The sequence below is a fragment of the Abramis brama genome (assembly GCF_963993115.1).
Source record: "Abramis brama genome assembly, chromosome: 4".
Lineage (NCBI taxonomy): Eukaryota > Metazoa > Chordata > Actinopteri > Cypriniformes > Leuciscidae > Abramis > Abramis brama.
Window position 1 is genome coordinate 35,833,005 of NC_139966.1, and position 22,395 is coordinate 35,855,399.

At 36.1% G+C, this 22,395-nt stretch overlaps 2 protein-coding genes across 2 annotated transcripts; one reads left to right on the top strand and one right to left on the bottom strand.

Moving 5' to 3' along the window:
- The first annotated feature begins 440 nt into the window (after positions 1-440).
- LOC311081349 (uncharacterized protein) lies at positions 441-3,937 on the top strand. The gene is made up of 5 exons (XM_084111889.1): positions 441-1,885; positions 2,013-2,140; positions 2,408-2,570; positions 2,753-3,046; positions 3,144-3,937. The coding sequence occupies exons 1-5, from the start codon at positions 1,782-1,784 to the stop codon at positions 3,901-3,903; spliced, it is 1,449 nt and encodes a 482-aa protein (XP_083968015.1). The 5' UTR covers positions 441-1,781; the 3' UTR covers positions 3,904-3,937.
- A 719-nt stretch (positions 3,938-4,656) lies between these two features.
- On the bottom strand, positions 4,657-15,083 carry LOC311082179 (uncharacterized protein). Its single transcript, XM_084112918.1, has 15 exons — positions 14,825-15,083; positions 11,826-11,947; positions 10,971-11,200; positions 10,700-10,744; positions 10,537-10,581; positions 10,063-10,140; positions 9,775-9,822; positions 9,563-9,688; positions 9,301-9,471; positions 8,275-9,089; positions 7,657-7,967; positions 7,314-7,492; positions 6,541-6,713; positions 5,902-6,119; positions 4,657-4,947 (listed from the first exon to the last, which is right to left on the bottom strand). Exons 1-15 carry the CDS (start codon positions 14,932-14,934, stop codon positions 4,694-4,696), a joined length of 2,925 nt encoding a protein of 974 aa, XP_083969044.1. The 5' UTR covers positions 14,935-15,083; the 3' UTR covers positions 4,657-4,693.
- Between the last annotated feature and the right edge of the window lie 7,312 nt (positions 15,084-22,395).

Sequence of the window (22,395 nt, forward strand, 5' to 3'; positions counted from 1 at the left end):
CCATAATCATCAAAATTATAACAAATAAAGGCTTGAAATATCTCACTTTGCATGTAGAAAGTGTATATTAGTTTCACCTGTAAAGTTGAATTCCTGAAATAAATGAACTTTTCCACGACATTCTAATTTATTGAGAAGCACCTGTATGTATATATATATATATATATATATATATATATATATATATATATATATATATATATATATATATATATGCTATATTACAAAGTTATATTACAACACACACTACACACAAACACAAACACACACACACATGCGTAATAATAATAATCTAAAGTGATTGGCTTGAATTTTTAATAAATGAAATGAAACAGAACTTCTGCTTTTCTTTTTTTACAATGGATATTACATTGTGAAATCATGAATATAGGACCAAAAGTAATAATATTTTATTAATACTACACAGAACAAGAGATTAATCTATATTCTCGCCAAAATGTTGGATAGATTTGGAGTGCTAATACACTCGTGATCTATCTATTCAGTTTCCTGGAAGTTACCCTTCCATCAGTGTCGTTGCTCATGATGGCTCATGAGGTATGTTCAGCGTAGTGCTTGAGTCACTCTATCATGAATAATTCAAATAAAATAAAGGTGTTGTGTCACGGTGACACCGCCTGTCGTTACTGTTTGTAATCATTCTCATGACTATTAATTTGGTGACGCACACCTTCGTTTTATTGTATTTATTCATGAGATTGCGAAAAAGCGCTTACCTCATGGATTACGATGAGCCTACGTCACCTGGCATCTTCCGTTCGGTGCGCGCCCGTGATGAGAATCGTAGAGAGACGGGAATCCATACATCGTTTTTCCAAATTATATATTACACTTCTTTACAGGTAACTGTGAACAAACTAGCTTTAGGTTATAATAAACACTGTTAAACATATTACGGTGGGTTGAAAATAGTTTTTTTTTTAAACTTTATTTAAGTTTGTCATGAGATTGTTGCTTCGCAATTAGCGCGACAGCCTGCCATTATATGCAATACATCAAAAATACCGTTGCATGGAATCCATAAGAGTTGATGTTTCAGAGTTATGCATTTTCTTCGACTCACATATTTGGTCATTTAACCCCCTGTGATATGTCTATTAACAGCGAGTTATAGTACTAGAATAGGCTAGCCTATGTCTTAACACATTTAATCATTTTTTCCCCCAGAGTTTCCCCACATTTGTATGGTATTTACAAGATAATTAAATAATCGATATCAATTATATATAAAAAAATAAATACTTTAAGGCTTTTACTTTTATGGCACAACTAATCAAATAAAATGATGACACAAAAAATCTAGAAATTGGATGCAGTTATTATAAACTTTATTATAAACTGAATAACACAACAAATAAGTAAAGATAGATAGATAGATAGATAGATAGATAGATAGATAGATAGATAGATAGATAGATAGATACATGGTTTTACTACAGTTCTATTGTATCAATACAGTAAAACCATAGTAACCATCACTGTAGTAACCATGGTTTTACTAAATTATCTAGAATTACATTCAAGCCATTTTGTTACAACAAACATCTACAAAATAACAACAGAAAGAAAAGTTACCATTCTGTGATACAGAGTTGATGACAGACAGACATAACTAGGCTACATAGATATCTATCATAGATAGATAGATGAAACCATCACATCAGCATTATTTCCTAAATATATTCCTAACTATATTACACTTATTTTATTCCTAAGTAACTATATTACACTATAATACACTTCTTTTCAGGAGGATTACAATGGCGCTGGGACAGTTTCTGTCAGATTGCAATAGAGCATTTCGGGAGTGCACCCGATTGGCACAAACAGACGACCAGGACTCTATTGAAACAATAATTACAAGGTAAGTTAACCTAAAAGGCAACTGATTATTAAGAAATATCTGTTCCAGCTCCTCTATTTTTGTATTTGACTTAAATTAAGGTAAGGCTATCCATTGATTGCCCTGTTTCTTGTTAAATTCTGTCTAGAATGGAAACGATGGCACGGAGTCTTCAATGGGCAAGAGGGAGACTTTGTGAATCCCAACTAGCTGACGGACTCTTAAATTTAATTGACGAGTTTGTGGCAGATGTTCGGCAGCAACGACAACCTGGTGGTATTGTTGTTTTTCACTATGAGAAACTAGTGGATGGGCTGGACTATATCGGAACTCTGATGGATACAGAAATATACTTTCACATTAGAGGTTTTAATGTTCAATGTACCCACACTGTAATGGAAAACATAAATCATGCAGTTGGATAAAGTGTAAAGTAAAGCATACTTGGATAAAGTGTAAAAACAAACAAAAAAAACAGTCAAAGTAAGGTGGATGTTAAAGCACTAATCATTGTTATATCTAATTCAATGTTTTCTATTGCAGCTTTCCTTGGTTATCAAGTTCCACGCGTTAGGGGACATACTGGGCGTCCAAAGTGCCACATCACATCTGAACAACTGCAGTTTTTACTGTCTTTACAGTTCACCATACCCCAGATTGCAGAAATACTGGGCACTTCAAGTCGCACTGTGAAACGACGTCTTGGGTAAATATAGATCTTACTTATGAACCCAAGGGTATTGTCATAATTTTGTTTAATTGCATAATGATAATTGTCAGCTTGACTTCACTACTTACAAACTTAAAATCATATAGATTTATTTAAAATTAAGTAAAATAAATCAATGTTACACTCAGAATTATCTTTAAATGTTTGATCCTAAACAGATCATTCAATCTATCTCTGCGTGGCCATTTCACAAACATCTCTGATGCGGAGTTGGATGAAAGAGTCAAACAGGTGGTCAACGGCAATGACTTACTGGGTCCAGAAGCTGTACGAGCAAGACTTTTTGGAGAAGGTCTGCTGGTGCAACGGAGGCGTGTTCGCCAAAGTATGCTCCGGACCAACCCAGAAGGGGCTGCACGCAGAGCCATGTCTTCCAGACTACGCAGGCGGACATACCGAGTTGCAGGGCCAAATTCTTTATGGCATCTGGATGGCAACCACAAGCTAATTAGGTAACTTCCTCTTTTATATATATATATATATATAAAATACTTCAGGTCAGGACAATGTTTTTTTAACAAGTGTATTAATATTGCATTTAATTTTCAGGTGGAGAATTGTTATTCATGGGGCTATTGATGGTTTTAGCAGACTTGTTACATTTTTGGAAGCTTCAAACAACAACCGAAGCAGCACTGTGATGGAGAAGTTTGTTGAGGCTGTCGACCAGTATGGTGTGCCATCAAGAGTTCGCTGTGACCAAGGTGGAGAGAACAATGCCGTTTGTCTTTTCATGGAGGTTTTTCGAGGTTCTGACAGGGGGAGTGCTTTGAGGGGAAGGAGCACCCACAATCAGCGGATTGAGAGACTGTGGGGAGATGTTTGGAGAGGTGTTGTTAATGTGTACCATTCACTTTTCACCCTTTTAGAAGACGATGGAGTAGTAGACTGCAACAATGAGAGGCACCTTTGGGCACTCCATTACATCTACCTTCCCCGAATTAACCAGGACTTACATCTTTTTGTCAATCAGTGGAACCATCACCGCCTGAGAACTGCAAGGTACATGTCGCCATATCAGATCTTTGTGCGTGGCTGTCTTCGCTTACAGGCTCAAAATCTGACTGGGATTCAAGGAGTGTTTGGTGCTGATGAGCAGCCTGCTCAACTGGATGCAGAAGTGCCTCACTCACCTCAGGTACCCACTTTTAACTGGCCAGACAGCGTTGAGGTCCCCTTGACTGAATATACCCTGGACAATGACCGCTTGGGTGAACTTCAGCAACTTGTTGATCCCTTGGGAGGACCAAGAGACAACCTTGGAGTGGACCTCTTGAGAGAGGCCATTAGGTTCCTTGACTCTCTGTAATAACCTTTTTATTGTTCTTTGTACTGTTTTTACATTGTATTTATGTACAGTACATCTCTCTTTCCCCATTTTAAGCACTCATTCATCTCACTAAGGTTTGGTTTTGCTTTGTCTAATACATTCAGATTTTCCTTGAAATGTTCATAATATTTCTGCTTCAGAATCCTAGTTATTATCCAGTCAATTTAGTTTAGATGTTTCATTTTACATGCAGTTAACTTGATATCTGCAACATTCATAAGACAATTCTTTCATGTGTTAAAGTCAATAAAACTATAACAATATAAAATATTTCAGCCTATTTATTGTGTGAAATGGTGAACAGGGAAACAGTTCAGTAAAAACATCCAAACACGTTAAACAGGAATAAAAAAACATGAATTTGTTACAAAGGAACAAATGTAAGTAATATCTACTGAAGGCAAGTTTGAAGAACCCAAGTGAAGTATTTATTCAGAACAAGATCAAACATTAAAAAAAGGCATGCCGTGGCCTGGATCTCAAAAAAAAAAAAAGTGAACATAGACTTACAAACAGTGAATACAGGAACAATACTTGACAAAGACACACGGCTAACATGAGGGCTTAGATACACAAGACTAATTACTAGACAAGGGTCACCTGTAGACATAATCAAGACAATCAATCAAGGACAACATGACACATTCACATGAGGAACACATGGCAGGATCACATGACTATAACAGGACTGTAACAGACATGAAACAAAACCAAAACATGACAGGAACTCAGATAAAATACAAAACTTGTCTACAAAAAAATAAAACATTTACTGGAAACCAAACTGGTCTGAACAGCCAATCCCTGTTTCCATTGCACTTTTAAACTCCCTATAGGTATTCTTGACTGGAATTCTTAAAATAAGTAAACATGTGTTTGCAGTGGGGTACATTGCCAGTCGTTCATCACCCTCATGGAGGAAGGACAGCTCTGGCTGGGGTTGAAACCCCATTGCTGGAACCCTCTCCAATCCTGTGGCAAATATTAAAATATCGGGTAGAGAAATTGGAGCTGCATCTCCACCTGTCAAGTGATGAGAAATATGTATGATTATAAACTCTTTCGTTTAAGTACTTGGTAGAGCTGCACGATTCTGAAATCACGTTTTTTTTTTCTTTTAAATAGATCACAATTCTCACACAATTCTGAAAAGACAATAAAAAAATAAAAATAAAAATAAAAGTAATTTACTCAAGGTTCTGACAAACTGTTTATTGCTGCAGTCAATTTAATAAAGTTTAAAAATTAAAAAAGAAAAAGTTTGAATGAATGATTCAATGACTCTCTCATTAAGACTTCACTTGTTTAATCACTGGATGAATCATAATTTTTGAACAATCTCTTGCATTAATGATACAATGACAAATACATTAAAGGTGCTATCAGTGATGTCACGCGTTTTTTAGGCTAAAACATTTTTTTCACATACCGCAAACATCTCGTCACTATCCGCTAGCTGCCTGTCCTCTGAACACACTGTAAAGAAACGTGGTCTCTGTAGACAGCCCAGGCTCCACAAACACAGCTCAAACAAACTGAGCAACAAACAGTTCGACCTGTATCACGAAACATAACAGACTGTTCCAGCCAATAACCGACAAGAATGATGAGGGGTGGGGTTTGGGGGGTTATTGCACGGATGAGGAGGAGGGAGGGTCTAGCTAGCTTATGTTTGATAATAATTCAAACATCAACAAGAGGTTATGCCAACCGAGATCACTGATAGCACCTTTAAACAGTTGCTTGTCCGCTGATGTAACAACGTAATTGATACAATCTTTATTTGAAGCACTTTTATTTGAAGTTACTTTCAAAAAGTGATTTACTCTATTATTTTTATCACTGTTATCCAAACTAAAAACTTGTATCGCAGTTCTTCGATTATCTATGATAATTTGAATTATTTTAACAAAAATAATTATACGGTGTGGTTGAAAAATACAATTTGTGAATTTCTGAGTTTGAAAACGGTCTTACCCTCCACCTCCAGAAGCCAGTCCCGCCAGAATGCAATGGTCCTGGTCTCTTGTCTCCTTTTATGGGAGCCTCTTGGTGAGCTGAATTGTGGCTTGAACAGCTCCACAATGTCAGCAGCAGTAATTTGGGCATCAGTTTTCAGAAATTGTTCTTGAAAAACTGTTGGGTGAGCCACAAGCTCATCTAGGAGCCCAAGGGCATTTAGACCTTCTTTGAACCTAAAGTAAAGATGGTAGTAGGAAAAATATTTTGTGTAAATACTAAATATATCACAGAGTAAACATTTTTAAACCTATTTGACCACTCAATGACATCTGGGTTCCAGAAAGTACAATGTGCAATTCTTTGAGAATAATTTAATATTAACACAATTGAAGAAATTTTCATGTATTTTCATAGAATTGCATGTACTATAAAAACAGTTAGTCCATTTCACAAGCACTACACTTATTAAAATCACACTACTGCTGTAAGAAATTAAGAAATCTTATCATGGTAAAAACAAGCTCCACACCCTGAATCTGAATGCTTTACAAGCTTCATTACGTCTCCTAGTTGGAATAAAGACTTATTGATGCATCTGCCACACAAAAGAATTCCTCTTCATCATTTTTCTTCATTCCTTAAACCATAACTTACTGCTGGAGTGCGGCATGAATACGGCCCTCTGTGTAAAACTCCAGGATTGCTGTCATCAGTTCGTCTCTCTGGGCCATGGAGTTTAGGTAGCATAAAGCTCCCATAACAGACAGCTCATCTGTGGCTCCAGTGATTGCCTCTCTGGCCTCCTCTAATGTACCAGCACTTGCTATCTAGTATGAGAAGGAAGGAAGGAAAGGAATGTAAAGCACAACTGGAAGGCAGATATCTACATTTTCTGGAGAAAATGTGAGTGGTGCTTGCTGTGGCAAAACTCAGCAATCGTTTGTTAGGGTGCTTTACATGATTGCATACGAGCCAACAACCATGTCTGTACGATATTGTGGGGCTGAAATATGTTGCAATATGGTTTCTAGGTGGCTCTAAACGGTTGCTGGGGGGTGCTAGACAGTTTGTAGTTGACACAAATGGTTATTATGGAGTTTTTATAGACTTCTTAATATGTTATTAACATGTTAACAATAGAGGAGAATTTGATGCTTCACTAATGGGAAATTTCTGAAGTTATAACAAACTCTCAAATCCATTTGTCCTTTATAGACAATTGATATATATCTATTAAAACTACATATTTAACTAGTAATTACTACTATTAAAATAAATGCATGGAAACACTTTAACCTCTTTACATGTGTGATGTGAGAGTTACAGGTCCAGTTCATAAAAAGAGTCATATCTACAAACCAGTACATTGCCGCTTGACTGTTCTAACATTCTAATGATATTACAGTATAAAGTATTTACAAACTTGCCTTGCGCAATTTGTCCTTCAACTCTGGGTCTGCCACCTCTTCTATGGAAGGGGCAAGCGGTGGAAGGCCACAGACTTGCCTGAAGAGCCGATCGGAGAAGAAGTGTGGAGAAACCCCTCCCTGAATTAGGCAAACTGCTACCATTTGGCCCACAAGCCTATATATCCCGTTGTGCAGAGCTATAGAGGAAAATTGTTTAAAATTTAAGGTCTTGATGCATTACCATTTATTAGTGTTTAGTGTAGGATACCCAGTGACTAATGTTATAATATAATAATATTAATATATTAATATAATAGTATTAAAGTGACATTTAAGATGATTGTGTGGAAAGCAAACATACCAACACTGTCTAGAGCCAAAGCTCGTGATTCGGAAGGCCCTTCAAAAATATGGTGCTCCTGGAGCTGGACCATGAGGAGACGACAGAACTCCCTTGTTGGCCCACCTTCATCAACAGCCCCTTCACCCACTCCACTCTCATCCACAAACACCACATCCAGCCTGGACTGAGGATCAAATGTGGACCGACTGAAAGCTCTCACCGCACAATCAAATTCCTCCCCACGGAGGACATTAACTTGATTGGCAGTGATAGCCCTCTGCCTCACCCTCGACCGCAGGCAAAGCATAATGTGAGTAATGTCCAAATGTCTGTATTGTAGATAAAAAATACATTGACATAAAGAAGGAATTAAATTACATATCTTTAAAATGCTCATATTCTGATACACAAGCTTAAACATGTTGTATAACACTTGGATGCTACTTTTCACCAGAATAAAGACTGGTAGATCTACAAAACAAGAGAATTTCACTTCATTGTTTTTTTCTTTTCTTGCAAGTTAGTTACTTGGCAGAATAAATATTGACCTACAAATGCAAGCATGTTGTGTTTTTAATTGCTTAAGAGCAGTATTGTCTGTGAAAGCATTAGAATTAGTAAGCATTCACTACTCACTCTTCAGGTATGCCAGGTGACAAGAGAGACATGTCGGAGCTCGGGGGTGAAATGGCGGGCCGTGGAGGTGAAATGACGTATAGTGGGGGAGAAATGGCGGGCCGTGGAGGTGAAATGACGTATAGTGGGGGAGAAATGGCGGGGCGTGGAGGTGAAATGGTGGGGCGTGGGGGTGAAATGACGTATAGTGGAGGAGAAATGGCGGGGCGTGGAGGTGAAATGGCGGGGCGTGGGGGTGAAATGATGTACCGTGGAGGTGAAATGGCGGGGCGTGGAGGTGAAATGGCGGGGCGTGGGGGTGAAATGATGTACCGTGGAGGTGAAATGGCGGGGCGTGGAGGTGAAATGGCGGGGCGTGGGGGTGAAATGATGTACCGTGGAGGTGAAATGGCGGGGCGTGGAGGTGAAATGGCGGGTCGTGGGGGTGAAATGATGTACCGTGGAGGTGAAATGGCGGGGCGTGGAGGTGAAATGGCGGACTGTGGGGTTGAAATGGCGGACCGTGGAGGTGAAATGGTGGGGCGTGGGGTTGAAATGGTGGGGCGTGGGGTTGAAATGGCGGACTGTGGGGTTGAAATGGTGGGGCGTGGGGTTGAAATGGTGGGGCGTGGGGTTGAAATGGCGGACTGTGGGGTTGAAATGGCGGACCGTGGGGTTGAAATGGCGGACCGTGGGGTTGAAATGGCGGACTGTGGGGTTGAAATGGCGGACTGTGGGGTTGAAATGGTGGGGCGTGGGGTTGAAATGGCGGACCGTGGGGGTGAAATGGCGGGTGAAAATCCAGTCGATGAGATGTCTGTATTTGTAAGCAATTCCTGAAATGATAACACATTCATCACATGTATTATACACTTATACATATATATACTTATACAATATTATATATATATAGTTGAGGGGAGTGAAACCTGCCAATGAATGAAAAATATCTGTAGTTATTCAATAAAGAAAATAATAATGATAATGCACAGATAATTACTATTTGTAGTAATCACATAATAACACACATGTATCACATGTTCTTACCTGTACCTCATCCGAAGATAACCACAACACATAAAGAGTGGAAGGCCCATCTATGCCATGATCTTCTAGGGTACCTACTAGATTGCTATATAACGGAGTTGGTGAGAGTGGCAACTGCACTGAGAACACTTCACTTGCCATGTCATCAACACCAGCAAATGCAACCAGGTCCTGTCAGAAGCAAAATAAATTATCAGTAATTGAAACAACTTTCTTCAACAAATTAAAAAAGTAAAAAGTAGATAATAAAATAGCAATTAACCTGAAATGACTGAGAGACATTGAATCTCCTCTTCAGGATTCTCCCATCTGGGTATTTAAATTGTATCATAAGACCATCGGCCGGCTCAGGAATTGCTGATATATGCCTCCGGCGATCATCTATTGCCTTTTTAAAAAGTTAAACATTTTTAGTTACATACACAGAAAAAAATATTGTGGCCAAATTTTTGACGACATCATATTTGAATATACCTTTCTGCGTCGCCTTTCACACTCTTCCATCTGTCTCCTTCTTATCTCCTGTTACATTTGAAAATGTACAAACACAAAATAACATATTTTGAAGAACAGTTTCTTGTCGACATTGACTTCCATAGTATTTATTTTCCACTGTGGAAGTCAATAGCTACAACCAAGTGTCTGGTCACCAACATTCTCAAAATATCTTATTTTGTGTTCAACAGATTTTTTTTTTTTTTTTGAAAAATCATACAGGCACCAAACAACTAGTATTATTTGTATTATTATAGGCCTACTTACCCTTGCTCTGTCAATTTCCAGGGAGTTATTGTACTCTATATCTTGTTGTTGCCTTAGGGCCCTCCATGCCCTTAAATCCTGCACAGATCCATATAAACACATGCTTATTTAAGAAAAAATAATGTAAATGTTGATTTTGAGGTAGTAGTGCAGCATATAACACAATAAGAAATACTACTCAATTCTGTTTGTGAATAGAATGAATCCATGAATAATGAATGGAACTGATCTAGCGAACAACAGCTTGGTGTAACTCTGGTCTATTAACCTACTAACTGTAGTGAAACACTTTTTCATTTACATTTTTCCCCAATCACATTTTCAATCATAAAAAATTAGGTCACTCAAAAGCTTAAACACTCAAATTTCATCCTGTGAAAATCGCCAGAAGCTGTTCTTAGAAAAGAGTTTACAGTACACAAATATTACTTGCTGAACAAAAGTTTCCTTTTAATATCTTAAACAAATTGTTACATTGTCATCTTGCACTATAGCTTCATCCTCAGCTGGCTCCAAAACCTGAAAAAGATCAAAAAGCTGTTCTTAGAAAAAAAACATATCCCTTGCTGTAAACTGTCACACATGTTAATCATGGATTGCTTTCAAAATCTTAAATTTTAACAATTGATAAATTTACATTGTCATCTTGCACTAAATCTTCATCTCCAGCTCGCTCCAGAACCTAAAAAAAAATTATATATATTCTATCAAAACAAATTACTTGCTGAAGAAGTGTCATTTAATCACATAAATGATCTACTACAGTTTTTCTTCACTGCTTTTGAGCATTTCTCAGATCAGATAGGAAATTCTCAAAACTGATTGGTCAGATGCCACATCACGTTGACACTTGTGCAAAATGCACATAAAAGGAGCTGAGCTGAAAAAACATTTAGATAGAATCATACCCTTGGTCTAATGTACACAGCAGAACGTGAGTTCCTGAGTTCTTGGCAGGACTTTATGGTAGCGGGGCAAACTGTGGGGAGGATTAATGGGATAATCTGCCTGTGCCGATTTAATCGGCAGAGTGTGAATTCACACTGCTGCACTTCAGGAAATTCCTCCCTTATTTTTGCCACAAATTCCCTCTCAGACATGGAATGTGGGACAACCAATAGTTTTTGTGTTGTTCCAGCTGTAAAGAGGGGTAAAAAAAGGTTTAGGCAGAGCATGAGAAAGAACAATTTGATTGGTTACAAGATCCACTTTTAACAGCTGTTTTCAGAAATAGCTTACTGCACATTTAAAGGCCCCATATTGTACACCTTTCTAAAGTTTTATTTTAGGTTTTGATGTCCTTAAGAATATATATTTGCTGTATAAGCACCAAAAAGCATCTCAATATTTATTTTACAGCTCCTTTCTCAGGAGCTCTGCCAAGAACAAGTCGATTTTGGTCTGTCTACCTAATATTCATGAGCCTCTCTTCTGATTGGCCCGTTGTTTTCTGAGTGAGCCACCATTGGTAGGGGTGGAGACTGAAGGCGGAGACTGAGTAGTTCTGACATCACATTTATACAGAAGTCACAATGGCTCCTGAAATGGCACAGCTATTTTATGCAGGCTGTGTGCATTTGTCTGTGGATCGACTGTTTCGAAACTTATAGTTTACAGACCCTAGAGCTCTGTTATCATGAAGAAAGCCAAGGGATTTCAGTTTTGACAATATGGGACCTTTAAAATAATCTTGTCATGTACAAGTTATGTGAAATTTTACTTAATTTAATAGTTACATATTTTAGCATAAAATATGCACTTACGCCTTGGCATATATATTGTGTCATTCCCATTTTGAATCAAACCCATTCTTATTCTTGCCAGGCGCACTCTCGGTGGTCGTTGTGTCGCAGATGTTCCCTGTCCCCTTTGGAACATCCTCAGTCTTATTCAACACAAAATACAGAACACATTACTTAAAAAATGAACAGGTATAACTTATCAAGAGCCCAACTAAAGCAGTCACTAATCACCATCATGGTAACTAAAACAATAAATCAACAACATCTAAACCTCTGTTAATTCTCAAACAGAACTGTAGCAGAACAGAAGTTAAGTCAGTCTGGTTAGTAATAAGTGAAGCTGGTAATGCTGTTTGTGAGTGTTGTTTAATCCTCCTTTGCTGAGATCTTGAGGGATTTGATGTTTTTTATGTTAATTTGATTTCATCAAGGCTGTGTCTGAAGTAAGATGTAGTTATTGTGTTTCTGCTCGTCGCTTCTCTCTTCTTTCTGTTCTTGTTATTTCTCTAAATTGACATTCCCAGAATTCCCTGCGTGAGACTTCACATTTAATGTTATTTCATTTAAATAATTATGTTTCTTCTTAGTTTTTGTTTTCAGTTATGTACATTTGGGGTTTATATTACATATAATTTGTTTAATTAATGTCTATGGCATTATTTGGAGTCATGCGTGTCACTATGATGTTGTTTTGCATTTGTAGACTGTACACCATCTTTACATTATCATGTACAATCAACTTATGGAAAACGAATGGTGGTGATCTTTGAATCATCACAATCTATTAAAGTTACTGCATTGTTATAGGCAGAGAAAGTTTGGGTTTTTTTTCTTGGAGTGTGCGGGTTTTAAGTATAGCAGAGGTTTTAAGGTGGAAATCACCGTTCCAATCTGGCAACACTGATATTTCGGCAAATAAGGAGCGGGTTAAAAGGGAGCTGGAGTCACTCAGCCTCGTCTCTAATACCGTTTTGAACCAGAGAGCTGCCTAGCTATTTCTCAGACCCAAAACCGCCAATAAATAAACCAAGCTGCACTGTTAAGTGTTAACCCTTGCGCTAGCCTAAATAAAAGGCCACATTCTGACAATATAGACTAGGCCTATTTATTAGCCTATTTAAATTATTGTTCATCCATAGGTAATTTTGATCAACGGCGAAGGTTTTACTGCAAATGCTGTGGTAAAACCATGGTTAATTTTCATAAGGGTACAAATTACTAGTCACATTGGATAAAAGAATCTGATAAATGCAATGCAAATGTATCTGGGTCATTATACGAAAACGTGCCATTTCCCACTTTTAATGTTTGATTTTCAAAGTACTGTTTTGAAAATCTTTAAGCCCCTTTTTGGATGAAGTAGATCCTGCTTTTCTGATGTATCAAATACTTATGTCATGCAATAAAATGCAAATTAATTACTTAAAAAATCATAGAATGTTATTTTCTGGATTTTTGTTTTAGATTCCGTCACTCACAGTTGAAGAGTACCTATGATAAAAATGACAGACTTCTACATGCTTTGTAAGTGGGAAAACCTGCAAAATCGGCAGTGTATCAAATACTTTTTCTCCCCACTGTATATTATGTAAATACTATTAGTAAGAAAAGTACGTCTGTGAAAATTCTCAGTCACCCAGGTCATAGTTATCCAAGAAGGGTTGGCTCAGGGGTGACAACCCCACAGAGGTTAAATACCTGGCACTCCCCATCAGTCATTTAGAACTGAAGAAACCCCTTGGATGAGAGGCAAAGCAAAGTCCAGTTGCCCTTGATTTAACCCTTCTTGGGTTTACAACATGGGTAAGACACACAAAAGCATACTTTCGTCAACCCTGTTACCCTGGAATGATAACAGGGTTGACGGTAACAGGGTTGACGAAAAATGTTATTGGCGGCCATTACTAGCCATGAGGTATAGGTAATGACACCACATTATGTGCCTTATTGAGAGGCTTAAATGTTGTAATATATGTACATTTTTAAATATGTACAAATAACTTTTTAACTTATGCTTTTCTGGTAACAGGGCTGACACAATGAGCGTGTCCCTGTCTTTCAGACATTACATAAACTCAAAGAAAATTCATTAAAAGAAGATAACACTTACTTGTTTTCTACCATCAACATCATGAAAGGCAGATGATGTCACTTCCTGGAACTGATGCAACTTTTGGAACAGTCTATTATCTTTAAAGAGGTGTTTTCATAAAAAGTAACAGGGTTGACGAGAACCTAGGGACCCGACTAAATTGTGTTTTTTTTTCTAAATTTGACACATGTTAAGAATAAAATCCATTCATGACTAATGAACTGACACTTAATGCTTTATACAAGTATATGGTTTTTTATGATATTTTGACTTTTTTGGCCTCAATAGCAAGTAGAAGTAGAAAAATCATACTGAGGGACAGGCCATTTTCAACATTTCTGCAAGATGCTTTGCACAAAAATGTGATTAAAATCCTTTAAAAACAAAAGAAACAGAAATTAATTTATTCTTATATTATGAGACATATTATGGAAACTAAATTATAAAATATTTTATTTGTTTTATGGTTTATTAAGATTTACAGAGCTTTTTTTCTGAGGGACACAAAATGGCACGTTTTCGTATAATGACCCATCTATTTCATCTGTTAACTGAAAATTAATTTAATAAAAATAGATTTGCAACTGCCATTGAGATTGGTGTACATTGCTTTTTTTTTTTTTTATCCATTATAGTGAATTTTGGTTAGCATGAGTAACTGATTATAAATCGTGGACCGACCGTGGTCCGCCAGAAAACACTTATTATAAACCAGCGGCACGATAGCGGACCACCGTCGGGAAAGCGTCGGTGATCCGCCGGTGGGCCGCCACTGGCCCGCTGGACTCATGTTAGCTGGGTAGGCTTTTTAGAACGTATGCATAATAATAATAACAACAACAATAATAATACCGTAATAAGAAAAAGAAGAATAAGAACCCATTCTACCATGCGAACCTACAAGTTAAGCAAGCATTACTAGGCTTACCTGTCGATTAGTCCTTCTCCTGCAGAATTTTCTCCGTCTTCTGCCAGTCTGTTTTGAATCAAAGAACTGAACCTATCTGCCAGAGAATTCAACCTTCTGTGTCGCTCCATCAGCTCTCAAAGTCTCAATATCTTGATTGTCGAAAACGAAGACCTCAAATCACAAAATGGAGTTTGAATAATGCGCGGGCAGATTCCTAACCAATGGACGGCGGCGGCGTTTCTTAGTGCGAAATTTTGAATTCGAATTCTACCCATAATTCTTCTCAACGGGGCTACACTATATAGCCTATTATTATTAATAATATTAATACTAATTGTTATTAATAATAATATTAATACTAATTGTTATTAATAATAATATTAATACTAATTGTTATTAATAATAATAATAATAATAATAATACAGGGCTTTTCTTAGGTCAAATTATAGTCTTCGGTGGTGGTCTTTTTTTAAGATGTGATTTTACCACTGGATTTCATAGCTTTTCATAGCTTTTCTATTTTGTAGACCTGATAATTATGTTGGTATACAATCATTAATATTAAAAAAGTAGATGGAAAAGAAGCAATGAAAAAGTTTATTTTGTAATTTAACTTTTTTTATTGTTCAACAGTCAAAACTTGGAGTCCTCACCATTATTCAGTAATCATCTTTGCAATTACACATTCAGCCAGTAGGCTAGCCACCATCAGTCAAACAAAACAAAAGCACATAAGAAATAGCCTATAGTTAAGGGACCCGCACTTCACAATTAAATTTTCAGAGCCTAATGCAAATGCAAAAATTAAAAATTAAAACCAGACATACTTTTTCTTGTTTTTCCAGTATCAATGGATAGTTGCCTTTTCTCCCCCTTTTTAAATTAATTGTGCTAAATTGTGACTTCAGAAACAAACATTTGAATAAATGAAATATAACAGATTTTCTATTTTTTCGTATTAAATTTGCGCCGTGGACTAACTTTATCATTTCATTGATGCAACGGCTTTATTTACACTGCATGCACGTTGAGAAGTTTGAAAGACGGAACACAGGACGACATTTTTTACCCAAAGTAGCAGTTTTTATTGTTAATAACTGCACTGTTAAGTGTTAACCCTTGCGGTAGCCTAAATAAAGGCCATATTCTGACAATATCATTTTCCATTAAAACAGTGTTGCCAGTATTTTACTGTAAAAAAAAAAAAAAAAATGGTAAGGTCTAACAGTCTGTGCTAACAAAATCTAATGACATTGAATAAGCTTGGTTGAGATAATCTAACATAGCCAACAACAACTAGGCTATGCGGAAAATAATTCGTAAAGCATAACAAAACAAACATAACATAGAACAAAGACGCTGCTTCTCTGTCTGGAACGCATCTCTCTCTCGTTTCTTCTCCTCATTGCCGTCAACCTATGAGAAAGAGAGCTGCGCGCTCATAGAGGCAGAGCGACACAGAAGGGAAACAGAAAGAAACATAACATAAGACATGGACTATAACCACCGACCGTAATAGCCTATATCATAACCTATTACAAGAATATCGTTGTATGGGTCTAAAGACAAAACCTCAATAGCTAATAGCCTATATGACATAACAAAAATGACATTTACAGTCTACAATGGTTCATAATTCCGGTAGTTAGTGTAGTTAGATGTTCCAAACATATTTTCATACATAGCCTATTATCCTTTCCACTCAATTATGCCAAAATGGGGACATGCAGAAAATGCTTCTTTTTTTTCTTTTCTTTTTTTGTGCTATGTAGTTTTTATTATCCTAATGTTTTTAATTATATATTTAAAATTTGTAGTTAGCTTAATGGACATTAGGCTTAATAATAAAATGTATTTTAGAGTTATTTTTCATGCAATTTTATTGCTGTTTTATTTTATTTTATTCCTGGGGACAGAAGAAAAGACATTCCCTTTCGGTGGAATGACTCATAGGCTATAGGCCATCTGCGCATCTATACTTTACAGCTATTATATGGAGATACATTTGCTGCCAACACTGATTAAGAATACACTATTAATAAACAATTAAAATGCTATGTAATTTTTTCAGACACATTTATTATCATTAGCCCACTTTTGCCGGTGCTTTGCGGCAATATGCATGCGCTTTGCACTCAGGATTGAATATAAACATGCGATTAGTCCGTGCTTAAATGAATAACCCTATAAATATTTAGTCTATGGCAACTCTAATCAATAGCCCATTAAATAGCTGACATGATTTAATTAGTAGCCTAATTAGTTCCCAGCTCTTACATTAAACTGAGTTAGCATAATTAGTTAATTAACTAATAAAATCACAAAATAAATTTTCATAAGATGCTAACATATAGCATTGCTTATTCCACCACTTGCTTATTCCACCACACAAATGACTGTTTATAAGGTGACAATCCGTTATACGATTGTAGGCTGTATCTTGAAGATTTTTGTATTTTATTGTAGCCTATCTTCGATCTGTTATAAACACGAAGATTGACATTTCGTTAATAAAATAAATAATAACACAATGTTGTAAAAAAATAAACAACTCTAAGTTCTGGCTATTGTCACAACGCGCTGAGTGGAAGACAGACTAGAACAGGATGATGAAGAAAGTTTCTTTAATACTCAAAATAATTTCCAGAACAGAGAGATAGGCTACTCACACACATAGCCAGGGCCGTTTCTAGGCATAGGCAAACTAGGCAGTTGCTATAGGGCGCAAACAGCCGGGGGCGCCAGTAAGAGCCCTAGTCACACCAAGAGATTTTTTTCTCGCCCAAGCAAGTGGAAGAATTTTTTTTTTTTACATTTCCAATAACAGACAGTATATTTGCACAAAATTCCTGTGTTTATGACAAAAAGACACCTGCCACTAAATATCTACAGTGGGTAGGTCGTTGGGCGCGAGGTGATTGAAAGTAGCTTTTTTTTACACATTATAATGTATAATGTGCAAAGTGTGTGTTGATATATATACGATATATATCAATCAGATTCACAAGGCTTAATGTGTTATCAGAAGGGGCTCTCTAACAAATAATGCATAGTAGTTAAATTATAAAAAGATGCTTTAGAAATATGCTACAGTAGGAGTATAGGCTACATGAAAATACAATTTGAAGGAAATGTGTAATATTATCCTAACACAACTTCTATTGTGATTGTGAAAATGGTCATGACTTTCAGAGGCCAATTTAAAATATGCTGTAATTATATGTAGGCCTAGTTGTAACCTATATTCTGAAAAGTCATTGTTGAACATGTATTTTCACCTTAAAAACTGCTATTTACAAGCTTAATTTAGGTTCTCTGTGTTTGAGCAAGAGCAGCACCAAACCAGTAGGTGGTGCTAATGTCCCAAATTTAGGTACGCGTTAACACGTCATTTACGCGTTAACACGCAATTTACGCGTTAACACGTAAATACGCGTTAACGCGTAATGACGTGTTAACGCGTAAATTGCGTGTTAACGCGTAAATACGCGTTAACGCGACAGTTTCACACGTTTTGGCCCTTTTGGCCTTCCATAGTCCGTCTGCACGTCTTAACGTCTGTACGTCTGCCCGTCTGCACGTCTGCCCGCCTTATTTTCCTTATTTTCTCATAGGCTACATTTAGGCTACTGTTATAGACATTATAGATAATCTTATTTTGGCAGTTTACTTAGGGCTACATTGGATTTATTTATTTATATAATGATGAATGTCTGTTAAGTATGCATTTTGTATCCCAATGATAGATAAAAGTATATTGTCATGTATACGATGAGAGACAAATAAAATGGGCTAGTAAAACTCAGAAAAAGTGGGTCATATATTTGTTTGTTTAAGATTTGTTAAAGCCCTGCAGCAGCTGGTCTGCATGCCTCAAGTTCATTCATAGATGCTGCATTTAGTAGGCTATTAATTAACCATCTGAAACCACTTTAAAACGTATTGGATTTTAAACTAAAATTAATTATCATACTTCTGATTGCTGGTTACTGCTATACTTATTCTGAACAGGTCATTAATCATTCAATTTAAAATAGTTTAACATAAATATAGCCTACTATTTAATAGAGCTACACTACAGTTTTTATAAAGCCTAGCACTCTATTAAATGTAACCTAGTCATACTGGTTACTTTAGATGGAAAATAACTTAACTCTGCTATAAAGCCAAAACAATCTCTGATACCTTAAATTATACGCTTATCTCTGTGAAGCTGCTTTGAAACAATCTACGTTGTTAAAAGCGCTATATAAATGAAGATGACTTGACTTGACTACTGCAAAAATTTTTGCTACTATGTTAAGAGCATACAAATATATCACCCAACTCAGGCAAAACAATTGACAGCCCTGATAAATAAAGTAAAAGGCTTAATTCATCTTGTTTTCACCTGCAGGAAAAACAAACACTTAAAACAAAAATGACAGTAAATGACCACTAAAGTCAGTAGGTGGCAGCAGAGGGACACTTATCTGCTCATTTGCCATGTCCACTCCTTGATATACTAGTAAGAAGTTTCAGTAAGTCTTGGGTCATTTATTCCTGTACATTAAGGGCTCAATGCATTAACAATTTCTGAAAGGAGCAATGTTCGCTATAGTATACATTTGCTTTTGTAAAATATTTTCAGTGCTTTAAATGTCTTACAGATTTGTATGGGTTCTGCATGCATCTTTGGAAGTTATTCCACAAGATAAATATTAAGTAAAATGTATGACTGAATGATTTTTTTTAAATGGATTTTTATGTCAAAACGAAGAGTTTGTAATGTAATTTGTAGCATTTTTTAATAACAGAATAATAGACTTAAATAGTCAGAGTATGACTGCTTTATTCTATGGTATTGTCTGCATGCTGGTCCTATTCCTGTCTAGCACATGAGATACCCATACCTTTACTCTGCTCTTAAGCACACACAATAATCATAAATGCTACACTAAATCTTTAAATCCTGGGAAATAAAGTTTGTTACATAAATAAGAATTACAGTAAAAAGCATTCACTTAACAATTTTGCAGTTAATGAAGTACATGTTATACAATATGCTCAGTATTTTGTGTTCAGTATTTTCAGATTTAAACTATATGGCTACGATTTATATTTATATTCTTTATATCACAATGACATACATATGTACACAAGGGTTTCCGTTGTAATTCCGTTGAAATGTCCGACAAAATTAAATCTCTCCGGTCAAATTGTCCGATTAAAATTGCCTAATAATCCCGCCCCCTAACACAATCTGAATTTGAGAATAAGCCTAAAATGTATAAAGCAAAAAATACACCGACCTTTGGCTATGTTATAAAGGAACAGGCTCTACCGTTTTAAAGTTATTAAACATTATTACATGGCTTGGTTGAACTCCAATGTGGAATGCGGTCTGTTATTTCTTGATATCAGACCGCTGAAGCACTAGCGGCAGCAGGATTTTGATTAGGTGGGCCTCCAGAAAACTGGATGGGCCAGTTAAAATAAGCCAACAAATAAATAAGAACGGTTTCCCCTTCATCTCCGTTTCAGCGCTTTTCTAGGCATTGAGGACTCAGTAGCCAACCTGAATTGAATGCGTAATTAGCATAGGTAAAAAAAATAAAAAAAATAAAAAAACTTAAACAGGATTTTTTTGTTACTTTTTTAATACAATTACAATTTCATTTAATTTATTGTTTAATAAAAGTATAGGCCTATTATTTTTAGTTTATTAACAGCAACAACAGCTGTAAAGATGAAGTTGACGATCCATCTCCATATAGTGAACGCGCCTATAGAGAGAAATGCACATGATTACATAATCAGAGCGTAGCCTATTTCTTTTAGTTTTAAATTGTTAAAAAGACATTTCAAGCTTTCTTAAGATATATTTCATGTCTGTGAGGCCTATGCTGAGTTTCGTTAAATTAGGATGAGATGCGCTCCAGTTCACGAGCAATGCACGCGCGGGCGCCTGCATGATTAGGCCTATATCGTCTGCTATATTTCCAGGCAATCGGTTGATAAAAAAATTATTAAAATTAAGATACAATTTATACAAAACGAAATTCACTTCAGAAAAGTCTTTCTACAAAACAAAACTTAATTAAGTGGTCAAAATCATGTCTGACCCGCTCCATGTCTCTCGATATTGCGCATCCTATCTTACTTGTGCTGTTCACTGTTCATAATCAACATAAATAAAAAAAAACAATTAAATATTTTAACAAATATTAAACTAAATGAGCTTAATGGCTACAAAACTTATAGTAAACCTAGACTCTCTATTTGTACAAATTGCTGCACATTCATTTTATTCTGAATTTTGCACACATAAGTTTGAAAGGCATTTGTTTGTGCATGCATAGCAAAACATATCTGCAACATTGATCAAGTTTCGCTGATAATTATGCGTGCATTTATTAATTATTATCTTAATGAATAATGAAACAAGGACGAAGCATATAAACTGCGTTGTTTGTTTAGAATGGAATGGATCGCAAATAGATCCGAATGAAGAAACGAACCATAGTAGAAAATGTTTTTTTTTTTCGTCTATTTGAAAGTTAGGCTAATAAACATGTTATATATATATATGCTTGTCAAATGAAGCTTCATGCACCTCTGAGCTATTTCAGAGACCTGGGGTGCGTTTCCCGAAAGCATCGTTAGCCAACTATGGTCGCAAGTTCCCTCGTTACCAATAGAGTTCAATGGACATTGCGATGAACTTGCGACCATTGTTGGCCAACGATGCTTTCGGGAAACGCACCCCTGGTTGATTTAATGCTTTACATTCCCCTTCATTAGTGAAATGCAAAATTTATAGCCAAGACACTGTCATTAAAATGTTAAAATGTAGCATGTCATGGGAACCAACAACAGCACATACATTAGGCTATACCCATATTTCTATTTATAACGCAGCCACTTTAAATTCACATAATGTTTCACATCTGAGTAACAGAAATATAATGAAATATAGCCTATATATATATATAATGAAAATGAATTGCCAACATGCCAAGAATATAAAAAAATACCAAGTAAAACACAAATTTGTAAATATTTATTTGAATGTTTCTGTAATGAGCAGTTTTTAGAAAACCAGAATGCCTGTAAATAAACAATATATTAATGACTGGCATTTCACACAAAAGTCAATGAAAATACAGTTCCAAACAGCGCCACAGCAGAACAATTGTCTAAAAGGAGTAGTTGTGTGGGTGTTAAAATATATATTTGTATTTTTGAAAGTATAGGTTGAACATCAACCAGTAATCTCAATAGAACAGGGCCTTGGCGCCATCTACCGGCAATTTTATATTGATATTTAGTAGTTTAATATTTATTTAGCCTCCGTTCATTTCGGCATTTACAACTCGGTTTAAATGAGCTTGCTAGAAGTACATAGAACGATTTTTTTATAACATAGAATTTAAGAATATAATTAAGTAATGCATCCACTCTACTATAGAGCTTTATTATTATTATTATTGTAGCCTATAGCCTATTTCATATTCCCACATGCTCGTGCATAATTGATATTGCAAAATAGGCCTATTCAAAGCTTTTTACTGTTGAGATTCGTTTTTTTATGTATCCAAACCTAAAT

Coding starts and splice junctions, on each gene's coding strand:
- LOC311081349 (XM_084111889.1), top strand. CDS start 1,782: ATGGCGCTGGGACAGTTTCTGTCAGATTGCAATAGAGCATTTCGGGAG. Junction 1,886..2,012: donor ATTGAAACAATAATTACAAG/GTAAGTTAACCT, acceptor AATTCTGTCTAG/AATGGAAACGATGGCACGGA. Junction 2,141..2,407: donor GCAGCAACGACAACCTGGTG/GTATTGTTGTTT, acceptor TTTCTATTGCAG/CTTTCCTTGGTTATCAAGTT.
- LOC311082179 (XM_084112918.1), bottom strand. CDS start 14,934: ATGGAGCGACACAGAAGGTTGAATTCTCTGGCAGATAGGTTCAGTTCT. Junction 10,141..10,536: donor CTATAGTGCAAGATGACAAT/GTAACAATTTGT, acceptor GGATCTGTGCAG/GATTTAAGGGCATGGAGGGC. Junction 9,472..9,562: donor ATGTCTCTCAGTCATTTCAG/GTTAATTGCTAT, acceptor TGCTTCTGACAG/GACCTGGTTGCATTTGCTGG.